Genomic DNA, 23,159 nt, shown 5'->3' with positions numbered 1-23,159 from the left:
GTCTGACTATCTGTTGCTGGCTAAGATCTCTTTACTGCCATCCTGTGGTAGAATGGACAAACTACACCCTGTTCACGCTGAGTGCTGAGAGCGATCCTGAGCAAACAAGTACACACATCGCTTTACTTGACGATACGAAGACAAATTTCGTGTTTATACAAAAATTTAACAGAGGTATCACAGTTTATACTTTAGTGTATTAAAGAGTGTTAGCCGTATTATATGTATTAGAAAATCTGACTGTACACGTGATGCTTTAAACATGTTTTCCTTATTAAACTTCCGGTACAAGAGTGATCTCGGTGATTACAAGCTGATCTAGCTGAAGATAGATAAGGTAGAAGAAGGAGAAGGAGGAAGTGTGTGTGTGTGTGTGTGAGTGAGAGAGAGAGAGAGAGAGAGAGAGAGAGGGCAAAGAGGAGGGTGAGCTTTCAGTACCACGAGACCGAACAGCGCCCTACAGACGGCGAGCACGCGCCTCTGCACCCAGGATGCGGTCAAGCACAATGAACACACAGACACAAAGACCCCCTGCTCTCCTCCCACACACACACACACACACACACACACACACCTTAAGTGGTCACTGAAGAGAAAACACATACACACACACAAAATAAATAAAAAAAACACGAGGCTTTTTTCCCTTCTTCTCGCACTAACCATCTCCTCCACATAGATCTGAGATCAAGGGTGGGCAGAACACTAACAATACTATCTCTACTTCAGGAGCATCCAGTCATTTCTCCAGTGATCATTCTTCACAGTAAAATGTGTTTTTTACCCTGGATGTATGAGTGGTAAACACATTTCCAGAAGGTTGTGGACAGCCCAGTGAATTCCAGCACTGTGCATAGATTCATGTTTAATTCTGCAGCAACAACCTGTACAATCTGCACAGAAAGTTATCCTCTGATCACCATCCTCAGCGTTGGCTGTTGGGAGATTAAGTGTTGGCTATGGACATACAGACCACCCCATAGCCCACTCACCAGGTGTACTCCAAAACTACACATCCGTACTCAGTACCTTACCTCATTAAGTCTAAGTCATTCTCAGAGGAACTGTTAGTGGGCACAAACTCTCTATCAATTCGCTACAGTTCAACTCCAAGCTGCAAAACTAACCTGGGGCATGAGTGCAAACATCCCCGGCTCATGAATACACTGGACGTCCTGTCTGGTGTTCTGTTCATTACAGTGTCAAAGCTATTACTGATGCAGTGTAAGGTTGGTGTTGTGTTGCAAAGTGTAAAATTCTGGTAAAACTGTGTCTCAGGGAACATTACTGTGATGCAACACTGTTGACCAAGACATGAAATGAGCGGGTCTTGTGTCACTGTGGTGTACAATGAGCTACAAAGTCAACCTGTTTATCACTAAAAAAGTCAAGACAGGTTTCTCACCTTTATTGAGTCACGCCAGGTCAACGGAACACGAGCCGGAGCAGATCAGAACGCCACAGCATCAGGGGGAGGAGGAGGGCAACATGAAAAAGAAAAGAACATGAAGGAGTTTGATTAGAATGGTGCACTTTTTGGACAGATCAGGGCCCAGACACTTACCCATTCTCCTCACAGTACAGCACAGCTGTCAGTTTCACACTAAACAGACTACAGCACATCTCTCCATCCTTTTTACAGCAGTAATGAGCACAGAGCAATGAGTTATTAACACATATACATTAATAAAAGCTATAAAATATCTTATGTCAGAGAACAAATGTGTTTATGAATAATACAAATCTAAATAGAGAATAAATAAAAATTATATACAGACATCAGTTGAGTGATCAGAGAGAGGGCACACGTGTACTACTTTATAATGCAAATAGGTCAAAGTCAAGGCTTTACAGCAGTTTTCTATGAGGGTAAAAATATATTGAATTTATTTTGATATCCACTTCAATTTTTTAAGCATAATTTCGTAGATGCTTAGTCTGTGTTTAATTAAGATGCTATTAAATATCCATTAAAACCAATTCAGCTTGGGTTTAGTGTGAAAAACCCCGTACTTTAATGTCAACACAAAACCTATATCTGCTTCAAAACCAAACCCTTTACATAAAGTTTTTAAAAAATCAGTTATCACCCCAAATAACATTACTATATGATTATGTGTTATAAGAGGAAGCACATATCTCCTGTAATACTGGAAAATACATTTCTAATATATCATTTGAATTATTTGAAAGGCCTGCTGAACTTTACAGGTGTTTGGTTGTGTGTGGGTGTGTGTGTAATAACAAGAAATGGTGAATGGACATATAGATGCATTACCAAAATACTACTACTACTACTACTACTACTACTACTACTACTACTAATATTACTACTACTACTAATACTACTACTACTACTACTACTAATAATAATAATAGTAATAATAACAATACTGCTACTACTAATACTACTACTACTACTAATATTACTACTACTAATATTACTACTACTACTACTACTACTACTACTAATAATAATAGTAATAATAACAATACTGCTACTACTACTACTACTACTAATAATAATAATAATAACAATAATATACATTTAATAAATAATGAAATCTAAACATTATTATTGTCATTATGATGTTTAGAACAGTAATATAGAGCCCACTCTAAAGAGGAAATCTGCTGCATTGTGCCACTGCATAGAGAAGCATGCTGCACTATCCAGAATGTAACAGCAGAGGACTCCTGTCAGAAGAGAGAATAAGATGCTTTATTTATGACTGTGCGCATGAGCACTGGTGCATGTGCCCCTTTGTGTGCTTCATAAAGGAGTAAAAATAGACCAGACGTGTGTTTACTGATTTAAGTCCTATATAATTACAGTAGTATTATAATCATGGAGGGTCTGACAGTGTGATTGTTTACAGAATGTAACCATTAATGAATAAACCCAATCTGTCATCCATATTTATGGATAATCAGTGAACTTTATTGTCTTTCCTCTGTAACATACACACACACACACACACACCCTTCCCCCATAGTATTAGCCTAGAATCTCAGACTACTGTACTACATCATCCAATACAGGGGTTTCTCATCATCCCCAGCATCTCTCCCATGCCTTCAGACAAAGTAAATCAGCTGTGAGCCTCTCACTGCCCCCCTGTGGACTCGGCTATAATGGTACAGCCCTGCCCGTGAGTCAGCTTGTTGCTGTGGCAACACATAGCAGGATGGAAATGGACTAGGAGATGGGAAAAAGAAAAAAATCTAAAGAAAAAGGCAGGAAAAAGGCCAGAGAAGAAAGAAAAAAAAAACATGTGCAAAGTTCCATTATGTGTCAGCAATACTCCACATTAATGACTGATGTAATAGATGATTATATCCGTAAATAATGCACTGTATCAGTTATTCTGGTTCCCAAAAACACTCATGCCAGGAAAAAGAGACACAATATCAAGACGGTTTAATGCAGAAACCGGAGTCTACAGTAAAGTGATGCATGTGTATTTTTAGCCCATTTTGCCGTAGTCTGTAATACCCAACACACTTGGGTGCAGAGACTGCAGAGAGTGATGCAGCTGGAGAGGGGGAGGGGAAGCACAGAGAGAGAGAGAGAGAGAATGAAGACTTCTGTTCCTGAGAGCTTGAAAATGGGCTGCTATAATGTGCCTGGTATTCTAACCCATCCAATGTGCAATATATATATATATAATGTATATCATATCAAAAATATCAATTTAATGCAATGATTATTTGCCATTTTAATGTTTCCTCTGAACAGCTTAACCTTTGACTATTTGAGCAGTCAATTATTATTTGAAAGCACTGGTGTGATGTGAGTCAGACAGACGTGACCTGGTTTACCAGGAGCTTGAAGGAGGTGAAAAACAAGCCAGAGAAAGACATGCCTCACTCTGGACATATGAAATATGTCATAAATAATGCTGTGTTGGTGCAGTGAGAGGGAGGGAATGTACAGAGCTGTGCTCAAGTCTTCTAAGGCATCATCTAAAGTCCATTTATCTCAACATTAACACACTCATTAAAAAAAGGAATGCATATATATATAATGCTATGTTTTTATTGTACTGTATAATGCTATTATTTTATTAGTGGGTCTTTTAAAACATGTAAATACTGCTGAGATAAACTGATTTTAAAATGTCGTTTTCAGAGATGTCACTGACATTTGCACAGGGCTGTGTTAAAGTATGTGTGTGTGTTTGTGTTTTTGCCCTACTGCCTCACTGGCCTCAATAAATCTAAAGTAATCCCTTTAGAGGATCAACACATTGCACAAACCTGTGTGTGAGTGTGTCTCCACCTGATTACTATCTTCCCTTAAACTGTATTGAGGGCTACACCTGGTCAGATAACACAGGACACATGAGGACAGAAAAAAACAACAGAAAATTTACATCTACACACAGAAATATACAGAATTCTACAGCGAGAAAGAAACAAAAAAGCCACACAAATGCTTTAAAAACAAGACTAATTTTAAAAAAGTGCTTATTATCATCAACAAATGATGCTCCAGTAGACACTGGACAAACAGACCTCCTGAACCTGCTGCAGTGGAACCAGATATGAACTCCCCTGATCAATACGCTCAATATTCCAAATGAAGCATGTAGCAATGCATTTGCCAACACAAAACAAGCACGATACACTGTACAACATACTGATAACACTGTCTTTAAAAACCAACCCAGTCGTCTGCACACACTAAATTAAGTAAATACATGTATAACTTAGGCTCAGAAATAAAGAAACAGGCCATGGCCTGACCTCATACTGCCACTGCAGAGGAAATGGAGATTACTGGTCAGTGTGCTCATTCGATTAATGCAGTCAGTGTACCAAAACAAAGCCTACGGCAATGAGATCACAAGTAATACAGACACCATACAATCACCACAAACGTAGCACAGCAATGGCGCCTCATAAAGTAGAGTAACTTTCATGAAATGATGAAATCAAATCTAAATAATTAAAAATGTAACGGCCAGATTAACAACATATTCACAGCGCTATTAAAACACATCTTTCAAACCTGGTAGGATGTGCATCTCTTTAAATATGGAACATTCGTGTTGAAAGCATATTGTTTATCTACACAAACATGTCTCCAATCACATGTGGTCCCTTAGTATAAAAAAGAGCTAAGTATACATGTAGCATATGTAGAGCATGACACGACTAAACAGGAAATGCTGTTTTATAATGAAACCCATTAAAGGCCAAACTAACCCACAGTAACCACAGCATTCACAGAGGAAAATGCCAAGCCATGATCTATGGCTGTAACATTCACACTTCCACATCTCTGAGATCAGTAAAGAAGGTGGTATCAGTGCCTTCTGAGTTAAATGAAGATTTACACTGTGCAGTAAAAAGCAGTAAAGAGGAAGGAGCAGGTCTGGAAGCTGCTGATTAGTTTCTGAAACAGTGCTAAAGTGAGCCCAGATGTAAGTGATGGAATGCTGTTCTCATGTATTGTGGGGACATTATACTCACTCACATTCTTGTTATGGAGGTTTACCCTAACCTCAATCCTACACCTAAACTTATAACATTAAATAAAGTCTTCACCTTCAGGTTTCAGGATTTACACAAAAATGTCACGTCAACACACACACTCCCTACACACCATAAACAATGATAAAAGTGTGTTTACGTGATTTAGAGTTGTAGGTATTTACCCACAACACAATACAGACACATTCTAAATCCCAAATGCTGCTATTACTCCACAGGCCCTGTTCAGTCCTGTCCCGTGTGTATAACGCTGTCATTACTGGACAAAAGCACTGTATCACTGAAACCACGAAAGGAAAAAAAAAACATTGTCATAAACAAATCATTGTTGGACCACTGCTATTGGTTGGACCACTGTAAACAGTGTCTAAACTAGCGATGATATAATAAGAGCAGAGCTTCTATTCATAGACATAGACACTTCCGCTGCATAAAGTATCCTCATGAAACTCAGTGTTGTGCTACAATACAGTCCATATGTGTTTCTTCCTGTTTGAAATGAGCACCACATCTGACTGCCACATGAACTGTCTACTTCACTTCCACTGGCTCTAAAACACCAACAACTGAGAGGCTGATGCTGGTAAGATTCTCTATAAACTGCTGCCTGTGGTGCAAGCTGGCACATAAATAAGAGACACTGGTCATGCAGTAATGTAGTAGCTTTTCACACTCACTCACTACACGTGAGCAAAAGGCCAAAGGGCCTTCTTTTTCTTCTTTAAATATAAGCCACTTAAAAGCTCCCAGAACTATAAAACACATAAAAAGGGACTCGTAAATTTCTTAACTTCCAACCTTTCACTTATTACTCTTTATATTTACAGGCTATAGTTGTAATGACAGACACCGGGTGAGAAGGAATCGGCACACGTTTGGATGAGTTAATTCCATCAGTTACAATTGAAAATGGTTTCACATTTACGTTAGTGAACCTGCCTTCTGCCCAAGGATTCTGGATGGGCTCTGGACCCACAGTGACCCTGAACCGGATAAACCACCATGTTGTGTAGGCATGTGGAAAGTTCCTTATCATGCTTCTATATTATATGTCATGCCTGCATATGAACATTAACAGTTATCGTATCAGAAATGCATGCTATAACTCAGGGCTTCTTCAGCAGTTGCTTTTATTGTCAACACTAAAACATCCATCTGCGGTTCAAGTTTATTTAGTATTAATGTCTCTATAGGCTTTATTTTCTTACTTTGTTCATCAGATTTTTGCATTCGTTAATTGATTGTGGACTTGACCCCATTTCCTCCTTGTTTTCAGATCAGATCAAAGTGGAAATACTGTGTAAAATGGCTGCACAACATTTCACTGCTTTGGCTGCGGAGATCATTTTCACAGTGTAAACCAGATTGTGTCCTCAACCCCTCCCTCCCTCTCTCTCCATCTCTCAGCACCCCTCCTCTCTGAGTGTGCATTATTAGCCCTGCACTTCTCAGCAGCTCTCTTCTGCTCTTCTCTCCTCTCACTCTACTCTACATTACATTACATTACATTACACACAGAAATGAACGCCATTTCTATGTCGCTGTACTTTTACTGAGAGCTAACAAAGCTAATTACCATAAGAACCTCACCTCAGGATCTACATCTGGGTCAGCTGGGTGTTTGTTTAGTCTAGGCCCAGTCCTCCCGCCACTGAAGTCCATACTCAGAACACTCTGACTGGAAGAAGGAACAACTTTGATGTCACTCTTTCTAGAGTCAGCTGTACCGCACACCTCATAATTATACACATGCTGTAAAGTTCCTGTGCCTCCTACGTCTGCGTAAAGCGGGGGATAATATGGAATCACCGGCAGATTGGCCCCGGATTTGTAAAACATCCGCTCCCGTCTCCATCTGTAGCATTTGACGGACAGTATGGCTATGATGGACACGATGAAGAGGAAGGACACCACGGCCAAGGCCAAGACCAGATAGAAAGTCAGGTCGTCGTTGTAGTCCTTGTCGTGCGCAGGGTCCGGGAACTCCGAGAGCACTTCAGGGAAAGTGTCGGCCACCGCCACGTTAATATTGACCGTAGCTGAGCGAGAGGGCTGCCCGTTGTCCTCCACTACAACAGTGAGCTTCTGTTTCACAGCGTCTTTATCGCTCACTTGGCGGACAGTTCTTATTTCTCCATTCTGTGCGCCCACTTCAAACAGCGCCCTGTCTGTGGCCTTCTGCAGTTTATATGAGAGCCAGGCGTTCTGTCCAGAGTCCACATCAACAGCCACCACTTTAGTCACCAGATAGCCCACGTCTGCTGAGCGAGGCACCATCTCAGCCAGCACAGAGCCAGCAGTCTGGACCGGGTACAGAACCTGAGGGGCGTTGTCGTTCTGGTCCTGGATGATGAAGTTAACGCTAGTGTTGGCGCTCAGAGGAGGTGAGCCGCCATCTTGAGCTTTAACGGTGATGCAGAATGACTTCAGCTGCTCATAATCGAACGATTTCACCGCGTAAATCACCCCGCTGTCGGCATCAATGGAAACTAATGATGATGCGAGAGCGCCGTTTAAGTCCGTATCCACGATAAAGTAAGAAACGCGTGCGTTAGCCCCCAAATCTGCGTCATGCGCCTTTACACGGAGCAAAGACAAAGAGGGAGAGTTATTCTCAGATACGTAGGCTTTATACACCTCGTGTTCAAACTGAGGTGAGTGATCATTTATGTCTGAAATCTTCACCCACAGTGTTTTTGTAGTAGACAGAGGAGGGTGGCCGCCATCTCGTGCCGTAATCGTGATATTATACTCCGCCTTTTCTTCTCGGTCCAGACTGGAGTCAGTCATTATGCTGTAGTAATTATTCAGAGATGATTCAGTGCTGAATGGAAGACCCCCATCGATTGAACAGGTAACTTTTCCGTTGTCCTCAGCATCACTGTCTTGGACGTTGATCATTGCTACAACGGTGCCTGGGGGCGAGTTCTCTGGCAGGGTATTGGAAAAGGACATGAGCGTGATTTTAGGGGTGTTATCGTTTACGTCAGTCACTTCTATGACCACCTCAGAGGAATCAGATAACCCACCCTGGTCCTTTGCTTGGAGTTTAAACTCGTGGACACTGGCATCTTCGAAGTCAAGCTCCCCAGCGAGCCTTATCTCCCCAGTGGATGCGTCAACGGAAAACAGGTCTCTGATTTTAGGCGTGGTGTGTTCAAAGTAATAGCCGATGTGCGCGTTAGAGGCAGTATCAGCGTCAGTGGCGTTTACTGTTAGCAGCAGGGTCCCTTTTGCTGTGTTTTCAGGCACCGAGACTCTATACGAATTCTGTTTGAATACAGGGGCGTTATCATTGATATCTAAAACCACGATACGGATTTTTACAGTACCAGAGCGTTTGGGGTTGCCTCCATCCGCTGCAGTTATCGTCAAATACTGATGCTCCTCTTTCTCTCTGTCTAACGGCGACTGCAGAACTAGCTCGACGTTTTTCCCACTACCTGCTCGGCTCTGAGTCTTGAGGCTGAAATGGTCAGTGGGGTGAATGGAGTAGCTCTGAATGCCGTTCAGTCCCACATCAGGGTCCAGCGCGCTGTCCACGGAAAAGCGCGCGCCCACAGAGGCTGATTCACTTATCTCCAGTTGAATTTCTCCTCGGGGAAAAGCAGGACTGTTATCATTGACGTCTAATATCTCCACCGTGACCCTGTAGAGCTCTATGGGGTTCTCCAGAATAATCTCAAAGCTGATACTGCACGTGGACGTGGCGCTGGAACACAGGAGCTCGCGGTCCATTCTCTCCTTCACGATGATGTGCCCTTTGTCTCTGTCCAGCTCCACATACTCGCGTCCACTTGCGGTAAAGATCCGGGCCTTCCCCGTAGTCACGCGCTTAGGTTCCAGACCCAGATCCTTCACAATATCCCCGACAAAAGAGCCGCGGGGCATTTCCTCAGGCACCGAGTAACGGACCTGCCCCGATGCGCAACGGAGGAAATGAGCGCAGAAAAAAAGCGCACAAGACAACCGCGAGAGAACGCCGTATACAGCCATCACTGTATGTCCCTGAAAATTAAATTACAGTATTCACCAGCTAAATCATGAAGATTATCTCATGTTTAAAGCAGAAAAAATAAAGAGATGTGAGAGGGACTAAGCACGAGCGTCAGGATCCAGAGCCCTCTCCTTGTACAATAAGAAAATGGACTTGGATAGTGCACATGCGCAAACAGCATTAAAATGGGAGGTGCAGTGTTTCTATACAACAGAAATATTAAGCCGAACAATCAACAGCGACGCCCAGAGACCTGAATATGAACTACACACAGCCTGTTTCAGGTTTAAATCACTGCATCTTTCACCGCCAAGATCCTCTTTAAAACGGACGTGTGGCTTTAAGGCTTTATTTCTCCTGTGTGAATGAGTGTTGTCATAAATTCAGTGTGAATGGGCGAGGCAGAAATGGGTCTAAATGAATGAATATATGGCAATGACTCAGCTTCACATCCCTTTACTGAATAACAGAGCCACGGGACTCAAAACGGACTGTTCTGAAGCTGGTGCTGAAGACTGGAGAGTGATGGAGAATATGTTCTGAAAACTTAAAAATGTTTCCCTATGATATCAAACCATTCTAAACCGCGTAGAGGAACGCTGTCTATCGACGATGTGCTGGAACTGTTGTAGATGTCACAAATGAATACTCTGAACAGGTGGATGGGGAGAAGACTGATGTGTATTTCTTATGTGTGTGTGTGTGTTTGTGTGAATGACAGTGATTGATTTTGGGATTATTTAGCAGTTCAAAACAAAACAACAAACAATCATCTCGAGTAAATAAGTGTGTGTGGAGAAGGTGCACTGTCAAAGGAATTGTCACTGGTACGTTTAGCTGTCACCGTGGTGGCACCATCGAGGGCACATATTGTGTACCTTTGGTTAGGGAACATCATTGTACCTTACTCTATTATAAATGTAGATATTAAAGGTGTGTTGATTTTATACATCACATGTCATCTCCAGCACTTACATTGTGTACGTTTATTTTACACAGTTCTGTAATGACAGATTACGAATATTTACCTCTCCTTCTGGAGGAGAGAATGGAATGTGCCTTTAGGGAAAACAACTCGACTTTAACAACACTGTTTGTAACTTTTAAATGTACACTTACACTCTTTGTACCTTTAGTGACCAATGACGTACTTCTACTGTACCATATCTGAGTGTACACGGTAAAAAATAAAATCCGTAAAATTTACGGTAAAAAAGTGGCAGCTGTGGTTGCCGGAGTTACACTGTAAAATATACGGTCACGTTTTTGGCAAATCATACATTTTACATTTAAGGACTGGTTTGTTTATAGTACTTTTCTTTTACAAAAACCAGATATACACCATAAAAGCCATAGTAGTTACATAAAAATAACAAAGACATATTGTTTTGCCATAAACTTAACATGTAAATTGTGTGACAAATGAGAGAATGGAGACTGAGATATAGTAACTCTTAAATATAGTCAAACCGCATCCTATATTCAGCCCTTAAAAGGAGATATTGCTGAAAGGACTAGAGAAATGTGCCACACTCCAGCACTCGAAACACAGGTGGATGGTGAACTTTCCTGACCAACACACATCTCGTCATAACATGCGCGCGCGCACACACACACACACACACACACACACACACACACACTAAATAATCACCCCAATGCAACCCAAAATCAAAAAGTTTCAAAGACAGAAAAAAAACAAAGAAACTCTGAAAATCACAGAAAATTTGGAAAAGCAAGGCATGCTGGGAGCTCCCTAATGAGTCTCAGCTCCTCCCAGTCCTCGGACACTTGTACCGCCCACTGTTGCGTTTAACAGTGGAATAATGTATTATTTTATTTTTTATTTTTTACAGTAAAGAGATGTAAAAATTGTATTTTGGCTGATGAAAGTAGTTCCGGTATCTCACTGTTACAGAGTTTACAGTGCTTTACTGTCATGGTTTTACAGTTTTCCACCGTAAAATTCACAGACACTTTTTAAAGTGTACGTTACAAGAATACAACCTTAAAATCAGCATGGCTTTTTTTGGTTTTACATTTTAAACCAACCATAAACGAGTACTGTGTGTGAATTGGAAACAGCAAGCCGTCTATTTACACGTGGTGAACAAACTAGTGAGGCGAAGTACCTCTACTCTGTTGTTGTTTTATTTATTTTATTGCAATAAAATGACTTCATCAGTTGTTTATTTGCTTTAAGGGCGGCTATAACATTAACTCTGGCTTAGCAACTAACCGTAGCTTTTTAGCGCTAAAGATAACTGAAGTATTTTTATAATCTACCGTTAAACTGCGTTTATTTAGTTAAGAAAGTTAGCTTAAAATGAAAGCTCGTTGTGAATCTGCTTTAGAGGTTTTAAGCTGCACAGAAGCTGCAGTGATTTTACAGTTTCAAAGTTTTAGTTTGAAACTGTTGCATTATTAACTTTTATATGAGGAATATTAATTTAGTATCGCGTTATTTATTATGCACATTTTGTAATTACGAATCAAAGTTAAAATGCAGTCCACCCAAAGCAAAAACGTGGTCTATTTTAGTGTTTATAAACAATTTGTACAATATATGACAAATAACGCAAAAACAAATAAAAGCAGGATGATGTGTTATCATGTTTATAATTCAGGTGAGAGTGATTCGTTAGACAAAAAAACAAAAAACAAAAACAAAAAACATTCAAACATTTTACTTATGGTTTTATTCTTTTACACAGAATGTCGGCTGGACGTTATTTGCTGTCATCGATATAAAATGATCGGAATAAAAAAAGAATCGTGGTTTTTCCAGTGTGTTTTTTGTTTGTTAGGATTTTTGAAACAATAAAAAAAGTGGCCGATTGTAAAGACCTCGCCTCACCTGATTCTCTGATTCACCAAATGCTTCTTGCACGCGCAGCAGCGTCTGGGCTCCACTCGTGTCCAGACTAATGATGCTGTCAGTGGAAGGTCTGGCGTATTTCAGGTCACTCTTTCTGGAGTCAGTGGTTCTACAAACCTCATAATTATACACATGCTGTAAAGTTCCTGTGCCTCCTACATCTGCGTAAAGCGGGGGATAATACGGAATCACCGGCAGATTGGCCCCGGATTTGTAAAACATCCGCTCCCGTCTCCATCTGTAGCATTTGACGGACAGTATGGCTATGATGGACACGATGAAGAGGAAGGACACCACGGCCAAGGCCAAGACCAGATAGAAAGTCAGGTCGTCGTTGTAGTCCTTGTCGTGCGCAGGGTCCGGGAACTCCGAGAGCACTTCAGGGAAAGTGTCGGCCACCGCCACGTTAATATTGACCGTAGCTGAGCGAGAGGGCTGCCCGTTGTCCTCCACTACAACAGTGAGCTTCTGTTTCACAGCGTCTTTATCGCTCACTTGGCGGACAGTTCTTATTTCTCCATTCTGTGCGCCCACTTCAAACAGCGCCCTGTCTGTGGCCTTCTGCAGTTTATATGAGAGCCAGGCGTTCTGTCCAGAGTCCACATCAACAGCCACCACTTTAGTCACCAGATAGCCCACATCTGCTGAGCGAGGCACCATCTCAGCCAGCACAGAGCCAGCAGTCTGGACCGGGTACAGAACCTGAGGGGCGTTGTCGTTCTGGTCCTGGACCACTATCTTCACACTCACATTGCTACTGAGAGGGGGGCTCCCTCCGTCCTGAGCTCTGACGCGGAAATCAAACTCTTTGCTTTGCTCGTAATCAAAAGAACGAACAGCGAGGATCTCTCCGCTCTCCGCGTGAACTGAAATATAAGCGGACGCCGGAACTCCGTTCACCAGAGCGTCCTCCAGAAAATAGGAAATCCGCGCGTTGTTCCCAGAGTCTTTATCACTCGCTGTCACTGCGAATATAGACGCTCCAGGACTGTTATTCTCCAGCACATAAGCGGTGTAGGACTGACGCTGGAACACAGGGGCGTTGTCGTTGACGTCAGCTATTTTCAGATGCAGTGTTTTATTAGTGGAGAACGGAGGAGAGCCCTCATCAGTAGCTGTGATTGTGATGTTATATTCAGGTGTGCTTTCACGGTCCAGTAGTCGGTCAGTAACTAAGCTGTAGAAATTGGAGGTCGATGGCTGTATTTTAAATGGTAAACTTGGATGAATGGAACATTTCACCTGTCCGTTTTTACCTGAGTCTAAGTCTTTAACATTAAGCATCGCTATCACAGTCTCCGGGGCGGAGTCCTCTGGGATGGGATTGGAGAAGGAGATCACACTGATAACAGGAGCGTTATCGTTAACATCACTGATCTCCACCAGCACTTTACTGGTGTCAGTTAGTCCTCCTATATCTACTGCTTTGACATTTAGTTCGTATTGTTTTGATTTTTCATAATCCAGCTGACCACTGACTCTAATGTCTCCTGTGTCTGCGTCTATGGTGAAAATCTCCCAAGCTTTTCTGGTGCTCTGTGAAAATGAATACGTCACTTCAGCATTGGCTCCTTTATCTCTGTCTGTGGCACTAACTGTCAGCACTACGCTGCTCCGCGGAGTGTTTTCTGCTAAAGACACTCGGTAAACAGGCTGACTGAACACTGGAGGATTATCATTAGCATCAATAACAATGACGGTGATTTGAACTGTTCCAGATTTCTGAGGAGAGCCTCCATCAAACGCTGTGAGGGTTAATTTATGCTCTTCATGTTCCTCTCTGTCTAAAGGCGTTTGTAGAACCATCTCCACGTATTTCGTTCCATCCCCATGCGTTAATTCTTTCAGTGTAAAGTGATCCGTTGGATTTAGGGTGTATCTCTGCAGTGTATTCTGTTCAACGTCGGGGTCGTGCGCGCTCTCTAAAGAAAAAAGTGATCCCGCGACCATAGACTCTTTAATTTCAATAATGACGTCTTTTCTGTCAAAAACAGGGGCATGGTCATTAATGTCTAGTATCTCTACATCAATCCTGTGCAGCTCCATTGGGTTTTCTAGAATGATCTGGAAATGTAGGGAGCATGGAGTGACCTGTGCGCACAGCTCCTCTCTGTCTATCCTCTCTCTCACTACCAGAGTCCCTTTCTCCACATTTAGAGCGATGTACTCACGACTGTCCTCCGTAAAGATCCGCGCTCGACCAGATTTCAGTCTTTTAACATCCAAGCCGAGATCCTGAACGATATTCCCCACAACAGAGCCCTTCTTCATCTCCTCAGGAATAGAATAACGGACCTGCCCGTGCGCAACGGACACAACAAAGACACACAGCGCGAGGAACCGCGTCACTCGGCCAGCACCAGCCGTGGAGCCCTTATTCCGAGCGGAGAGCGAACAAAGGACGTCCATTCTGGAGATGCTTCAGTCCTGCTCTGAATATTCACTCCAGAAGTAGAATATCTGAAGTAAGAACGGAATGAGCTGAGATACAGCGCTCCTCTATGTGCTCAGGCAGAGAAGACAAACGAGGAATGGGATATTTCGCTTAATGCATGATGTCAGAATGTGGAGGAGGATCCACAAATGAGATTCAGAATCTGCACCCACTGCCCAACAGCGGCCCCCAGAGCACAGAAGCGAAATGGCAGTGAATAAGGTATTTGTAAATAATGCAATGTTATAAAGGCAACATAAATCACATTGTCACAGTCACCATAATCATCATCATCCCATGCTATAAACACCCCTTATGCCACTCAAACCACAACAATCATCTCATTCAAATACCTACTTTACTGTATTTAAACCACACATCCTTCACGTCCAACATCCTTTATCTCTATGTATGTGAAGACTACATACTTGACCACGGAAGGCCTTTACTGACCATACCCTGCACTTTTCTTTGGACAAGTTTACAAAATAAAAGGTGCAGCCAGAAGTTCCTCTTCCAAATCTCCCTCAGTAACCCCCTGTTTATATCTCTGACTCTTGTCTTTCTCTCTCACTTCTTTCCTGTTCTTGTAATACATCTCTGTCTCTGCTCCCTGCTGATAATCACTTGCTGGTTCACACTCTTGTGGTGATAAATCTGCATCACACACGTCCCAAGTTTTTCCACTCCCATTTTACCAACCCCCAGGTAAATGGATCATCACAGATCACAATAACACCCTACACTCCGTTTATATCAACAATGAAGACGCAGAAGTAATCTCACATATTATTAAATTATTTAAGAATGTAGTGATTATTTTTTCTGAATGTTAATAAACATGACAACAACAATAATACAGATATTTATATTAGATTCCAGTCAGAGTAGCTGGACATCTGTGAGGAACTGCACATGTATAATATATTAAATATAGAGACTACTATTGGGACTATAATATGAAGTTGGTCAAACCGTAGACCATTTTAAAATAATCGTACAGAGGATCAATTCTGAAATCTTCTGGAAAAAGGTTTTACCATCCCTGCCATATTCACCTGTAATACAGCGAGTGTCCTATAGCACAGCCAAGTCATTCAGTCAATCTGTGGTAGCAGTTTGTACTTATATTCTCACTTTGAAAACACTAAATACTTTTAGAAAACACCTTCAGATGACATCAGACTTCTTCATTAAACTGGAAGCTAAAAAGATACCATTAACTTATCAAATGTTTAAAGAGCTGGAAACTGGTTGATGTCAACGTTGAATCACTTCTGTAACATTGTGTGTCTCTACCTTTATTACTTTTAATACAGTGGACACTGTAAAATGACACGTCTTTTAATCCACCTAATACTCTTACTTTTCAAATACACTCTGTCTCTGTGGTGATATCTGTCTTTGTCTCTGTTGGGGTCCTCAAGGGTCCGTATTAGTCCCTTTAACTGGAGAACATCATGTTATCATATCTGATTTAAACTCTACATACAAGTGGAACGGAGCTCATGAATCCCATTTCAGCTTTATACCGTGTTTCTGTTTAAAACAGTGAAATTGTGAAAACATACAGATATTCAGCTTCCCCTCTACAGAAGAGAATGTAATGAATCTTCAAGTTAATTGACTTTAAGATGGCTGCTGTACCTCTGAAGGGTATTAACACTGACTGCACATTTAGAGGACAACTATATACACACGGTGTACTTATGTCAATAACATAATTGAGCCTGAGCTCTCTTTTAATGAAAGTAATCATTCTAGGGACCATTTGTTCGTCTTAATCAAGTTACAACCCTTCTAGATTGGATCGTTGCAATGCTCTGCTTTCTATATGTTGCAGTATAAACCTGAATAAGCCACAGAGTTCTTATCCTAACTGGGAAGTCTGATCATATCAGAGCGATACTGTCAGTTCTAAACAGTGGTGTTCAGTTTTAAGACACAATTTGTCAGTAATTTTACGGAAAGATTATTTTTAGTTTTATACGTACAAGCTGTAAAATAACAGAAAATTTGCCAGTACATCTTCCTTTTTTAAAAAAACTGAAAATGTTAAACAGTATGGCTGCCAACCAAATCCAGAATGGATTACAAAGCTCTACTATTAACATATAAACTGTAAATGGCCTCCTCCCTACAGTTGTTTAGTGAATTAATTTGATATTATGAACCATCACACTGAAACTACACCAGACAAAAGTCTATTCACACAGACCCCACGAGCTTTGGTGTAATTTTCCATTTAATACAAGAAACAGCCTCAGTTTTAAAGTCCAGCTTAGCTCCCAGTTCATTTAGCCAAGTCTTTGGTAATAACCTTGCTATTAGACAAAAGGTGCAGCTCTAATGGTTAATGGAGACAGAAGTGTGGTAATCTGAGATGTCACTCCTTTACTCAGGCTTGCGGGGGGTGAAACAGAGGGCCTCTGGTACAACAGGGAACCCTCCTGAGTGTCTACTCACATCCCATAGTGACATCTGCATATGCCAGAGAATCTGATCTTTACAGCTGTCCACTGACTGATGAGACTGGACTAACACTTAGAACTGCTGATTGTTCACTTGCCTCTCACTACTTTGTTAAGCTTTCAACACCCACACAATATTATACTATTGTTAACTCATAATAACTATATAATGATTCTTTATTCATACTCATTTTATTGTTTGCCCCAGTGCAAGCGAAATAGGACGTTTCACCTTATTAAGTTCAACTTGAATTCAGTCCCATGTTGGGATGCAGATTTCCTGCCAGTCACCTCTTCAATGCTCACTTACGGATAACGACCTACAATTCTGTAAAGCTGCTTTATGAAAAAGATAAAACTGAACTGAAATAAGGTCAGTGCACGCTAATATTATCAGCATTAAAGCAGAACTTCATCAGCTTTCTACAGATATGAAAGGTTTAGATTATTTTTAATTGTGTCAGTTTTCCATGTTTTATTTTGCAGACTTAAGTTAGTACTGAACTTACATCAATGTTTCATATTTTCAAAAACTAATCTCACCTGATGATCAGAATCAACGCTCAGTTTCTCCCTCTGCGCATGCGTGAGAGTGTGTGTTCCAGTGGAGTCCAGACTAATGATGCTGTCAGTGGAAGGTCTGGCATATTTCAGGTCACTCTTTCTGGAGTCAGTGGTTCTACAAACCTCATAATTATACACATGCTGTAAAGTTCCTGTGCCTCCTACGTCTGCGTAAAGCGGGGGATAATACGGAATCACCGGCAGATTGGCCCCGGATTTGTAAAACATCCGCTCCCGTCTCCATCTGTAGCATTTGACGGACAGTATGGCTATGATGGACACGATGAAGAGAAAGGACACCACGGCCAAGGCCAAGACCAGATAGAAAGTCAGGTCGTCGTTGTAGTCCTTGTCGTGCGCAGGGTCCGGGAACTCCGAGAGCACTTCAGGGAAAGTGTCGGCCACCGCCACGTTAATATTGACCGTAGCTGAGCGAGAGGGCTGCCCGTTGTCCTCCACTACAACAGTGAGCTTCTGTTTCACAGCGTCTTTATCGCTCACTTGGCGGACAGTTCTTATTTCTCCATTCTGTGCGCCCACTTCAAACAGCGCCCTGTCTGTGGCCTTCTGCAGTTTATATGAGAGCCAGGCGTTCTGTCCAGAGTCCACATCAACAGCCACCACTTTAGTCACCAGATAGCCCACATCTGCTGAGCGAGGCACCATCTCAGCCAGCACAGAGCCAGCAGTCTGGACCGGGTACAGAACCTGAGGGGCGTTGTCGTTCTGGTCCTGGACCACTATCTTCACACTCACATTGCTACTGAGAGGAGGGCTCCCTCCGTCCTGAGCTCTGACGCGGAAATCAAACTCTTTGCTTTGCTCGTAATCAAAAGAACGAACAGCGAGGATCTCTCCGCTCTCCGCGTGAACTGAAATATAAGCGGACGCCGGAACTCCGTTCACCAGAGCGTCCTCCAGAAAATAGGAAATCCGCGCGTTGTTCCCAGAGTCTTTATCACTCGCTGTCACTGCGAATATAGACGCTCCAGGACTGTTATTCTCCAGCACATAAGCGGTGTAGGACTGACGCTGGAACACAGGGGCGTTGTCGTTGACGTCAGCCATTTTCAGATGCAGTGTTTTATTAGTGGAGAACGGAGGAGAGCCCTCATCAGTAGCTGTGATTGTGATGTTATATTCAGGTGTGCTTTCACGGTCCAGTAGTCGGTCAGTAACTAAGCTGTAGAAATTGGAGGTCGATGGCTGTATTTTAAATGGTAAACTTGGATGAATGGAACATTTCACCTGTCCGTTTTTACCTGAGTCTAAGTCTTTAACATTAAGCATCGCTATCACAGTCTCCGGGGCGGAGTCCTCTGGGATGGGATTGGAGAAGGAGATCACACTGATAACAGGAGCGTTATCGTTAACATCACTGATCTCCACCAGCACTTTACTGGTGTCAGTTAGTCCCAGTTTATCTCTAGCTTCGACGTTCAATTCGTATTGTTTGAATGTTTCATAATCTAAAGAGCCAGTTATTTTAATTTCCCCAGTGTTAGAATCAATACTGAACACGTCTAGAGTTTTTATACCAGTGCTCTTTGAAAATGAATACGTCACTTCAGCATTGGCTCCTTTATCTCTGTCTGTGGCACTAACTGTCAGCACTACGCTGCTCCGCGGAGTGTTTTCTGCTAAAGACACTCGGTAAACAGGCTGACTGAACACTGGAGGATTATCATTAGCATCAATAACAATGACGGTGATTTGAACTGTTCCAGATTTCTGAGGAGAGCCTCCATCAAACGCTGTGAGGGTTAATTTATGCTCTTCATGTTCCTCTCTGTCTAAAGGCGTTTGTAGAACCATCTCAACGTATTTCGTTCCATCACTGCGAGATAATTCTTTTAATTTAAAATGATCTGTCGGATTGAGGCTGTATCTCTGTAAGGCGTTTAAACCCACGTCAGGGTCACGTGCATTATCTAAAGAAAATCGCGTTCCGGATAGAGCTAATTCACTGATTTCAAAATCAATTTCCTTTCTGTCAAAAACAGGGGCATGGTCATTAATGTCTAATATCTCTACATCAATCCTGTGCAGCTCCATTGGGTTTTCTAGAATGATCTGGAAATGTAGGGAGCATGGAGTGACCTGTGCGCACAGCTCCTCTCTGTCTATCCTCTCTCTCACTACCAGAGTCCCTTTCTCCACATTTAGAGCGATGTACTCACGACTGTCCTCCGTAAAGATCCGCGCTCGACCAGATTTCAGTCTTTTAACATCCAAGCCGAGATCCTGAACGATATTCCCCACAACAGAGCCCTTCTTCATCTCCTCAGGAATAGAATAACGGACCTGCCCGTGCGCAACGGACACAACAAAGGAGAAGAGAACGAGGAGCTTCATCTGCGTCAGCGACGTCCAGATCCGGGAAGAGGAGCCTCTCCGTCCGGCGTTTAAAGAACAAAGAGAAGTCATCTTCTCAGGACAGAGGTCCACTGCAGAAGATCACACTAATATTTCCATCAACAAACGGGTTCAAAGAGAACAAATGAGCAGCACGCGCCCGAGACCGAGCTCTGAACGAGTCTGTGATTCGGTCCGTTTTCCTCCAATGAAAAAGAGAGTGCGCAGTGGGAGTGATGTCACACTTTGGGGAGGATCGAGGAATAAATGTTTACAGCTTTCACACACACTGACCAACAGCGTCACACAGAGCCCAAAACTGATATTACACCTCACACAGGGGCAAGGACGAAATACAGCACTAATGAACATCCAAGCAACCTGTAAAACTACAAGTAAATATGTTATAAATATGGACGTTTTTTACGACATACAAGATGCAGTGTCTTAGTTAAAGTTTAATTGTGGAAATCAAACTGTGTGAAAGTAAACTATAAACATCGCACTGGAGTCCCTCAATAATGTGTAGATTCTTTAACCAGACTGATGTAGATAATATCCCTCACAACCCAAGCCAGAGTGTGTGCTTCAGCACCATGGATAGAGACTAGACTCTTCTAACATGAGCCTTCCTCAAATCAAATATTTAATCCCTAAAGAACTAACTGGAAGCATCTATATGTTTTGAAGCGTACATCGTATATCGTTGTTTTAAATTACTATATTAAAATAACATGCAGAAATGGACAAGCTGTTACAGACAATGAATGAATACATGGATATGCGTGACTAGAATATTAATGTTTTCTAACATCTCGCTTTAACACCTGACTCTGTGTGAGAACAGACTGAGAACCTGAGATGAAGAGAACCAAAAATCTCCCTGAAATATTAATGAAAGTAAAATAAAGTGTCAAAATTTCACCTGTTTTTTCAAGAACCAACTCAATCGTCTTTTCCCCTTTAGATTTTCTGAAGTCAAATGAGTGATTGGATGTTTTCATTTCCCTGAACATTTGCGTTTTCAAACCTAAGTAGAAGTTCTTACACTCAGAACATGACACTGGTTTACGTCAAATATCTCTTTAATTCATCTACATTCAGATATAAATTTGGAGAATGAGTAAACATTACACACACTAGATTTCTGGATTTAGATTATTTAATTTCATGGAGCCCTTTGACTTAAAATAAAAAAGTAAATTCAAGTTTTAAAATGTCTTTTTTAGTGTAGAGTATCATCTGAATTTTATCTGAGAGATTGTGATTTAATGAGGACACATTTAGATTCTTATTCAGGTTTTTAAACTTTAAATAAGAAAATGCAGAAAATAATGGCTTGTAGCTGACATTTTCCATTCCAAATAAATGCCTCAACCTCTGTACCCTTTCTAGTTACCACTACAATTAAATACAAATAATAATAATAATAATAATAATAATAATAATAATAATAATAATAATAATAAAATTAAAAAGAAGCTAGTAGCTTTGAGTGAGGTGCAGCAAATTAAAACATAAATGCTATACATGTGCATTTGTGAAAGTAGGTCATGATTTGAGAAATAATGCTGATGAATGTGATATTTTGGGATAAATTCTTTTTTTAAACAGCTGCATTTGACGCTATAGACCACCAAACACTTCCTAATAATCTTGAGAACTTCAACACGTTTAACTAGAATACAGTCACTTGTAAGAAGCTGTGAACATGTCTCAGAGGAGCACAATAATCTTCATGGTGTACTGCAAGGCTCTACTTGGTTCTGTCTGGTTCTCTGTATGTTTGTTCCACAGGGTCAGAATATGAAGAAGCATAAAATCAACAAGTATACAGACGATACACAGCCGTATACAGTGGAACTTCTACCTACAACTTGATCCGTTCCGTGACCCGGTTCTTAAGTGGAAAAGTTCGTTTCCCGAGTCTATTTTCGCCATTTAAAATCATGGAAAAGCAATTAATTTGTTCCAGCCCCCACCCCGAAAGTCACCCTTTTAGCACTGATATATGTTTACAACACTCTCAAATTAGTAAAAAATACATGTAGCGTTACTAAAAATAAAAAAGAAATACAGTGGAAACAGTAATAAAAAATAAATAATAAAGTTGTAAGTGGTTACACATCGCTACCTTGAAGACGTGACGACTGGCTGGAGCAGTAACACAGGCACTGGCTGTATGACGGGAGGTGGGGGGTGGGTGGAATAACGGAGAGTAGGCGGTTGAATGTTGGGAGATGAAGCGTAGATACGGCTTAACTTAGCACCAATTTTGATGTCTGTTATTTACACTAATGCTAAATTGCTAAAGCTACAATTTGCTAATCTTAAAAGCTCACTCAAGTCTGGGCGCTGGGAGACTCGCCTATTGGGGTCAGTGGCCATTTCCAGCCGCCAGGCTCGGCGGAGGCTCGAGTTCGTTTCTAGAGTCGTGGTTCGTTTGTGGAGAAAAAAATATTCAAATGCCCGCTTCGTATCTTGGAAAGTTCGTTAGTAGTGGTTCCACTGTATGTTAGTAGTGTCAGTCAAAGGCGTTACTGGAGATGACCTGGTTAACTGCATGTCGAGGATTTGCTGCTGAGCAGCATGTTTTAAACCTTATAAAATCTGAACAGAAAGAGCTTAAATAGGTAAAAATGTGATAGATTTATTTTAGATAAATATGATCTAATTCAGCGAAAGGAAAACTGCACACACCTTGGTTCATTTAAATCAGTTCTGTAGCTGTAATCCTCTCATTAACATATTTTTAAATATTGGACAATGTTTACTCGAAGCTAATCGTGTAAAATCCAGCTCTACATGATGGATTATGAAACATGTTCAGATTTTCTGACAAGAGACTTTTCCGTGGATAATGTCCGCTCTCCAGTGTTGTATTATATTTAACACACATTCTTTTATCATTATAATAAACCGTCTAAGGAAGTTCCACCACTTAGAGAAGAAACAAAGGAC

General features: G+C 41.5%; 1 protein-coding gene across 14 annotated transcripts in view; it reads right to left on the bottom strand.

Moving 5' to 3' along the window:
* The window catches only part of LOC136695618 (protocadherin gamma-A11-like), a 104,427-nt gene that overhangs the window by 26,796 nt on the left and 54,472 nt on the right, over positions 1-23,159 (bottom strand). For 2 of the 14 annotated variants that reach the window (XM_066669792.1, XM_066669803.1), the window contains exon 1: positions 17,823-20,522. The exons of 10 other annotated variants lie outside the window; for them this stretch is intronic. In XM_066669792.1, coding sequence (XP_066525889.1) covers positions 17,823-20,270 — 2,448 coding nt within the window. In that variant the 5' untranslated portion in view covers positions 20,271-20,522. Of the gene's footprint in view, positions 1-7,089; positions 9,751-17,822; positions 20,523-23,159 lie in introns of those variants that run through there. 2 more of the 14 variants (XM_066669798.1, XM_066669806.1) reach the window with 1 other exon arrangement.

Source organism: Hoplias malabaricus, chromosome 4, assembly GCF_029633855.1.
Source record: "Hoplias malabaricus isolate fHopMal1 chromosome 4, fHopMal1.hap1, whole genome shotgun sequence".
Lineage (NCBI taxonomy): Eukaryota > Metazoa > Chordata > Actinopteri > Characiformes > Erythrinidae > Hoplias > Hoplias malabaricus.
This window is presented reverse-complemented; position numbering and strand designations above follow the sequence as displayed.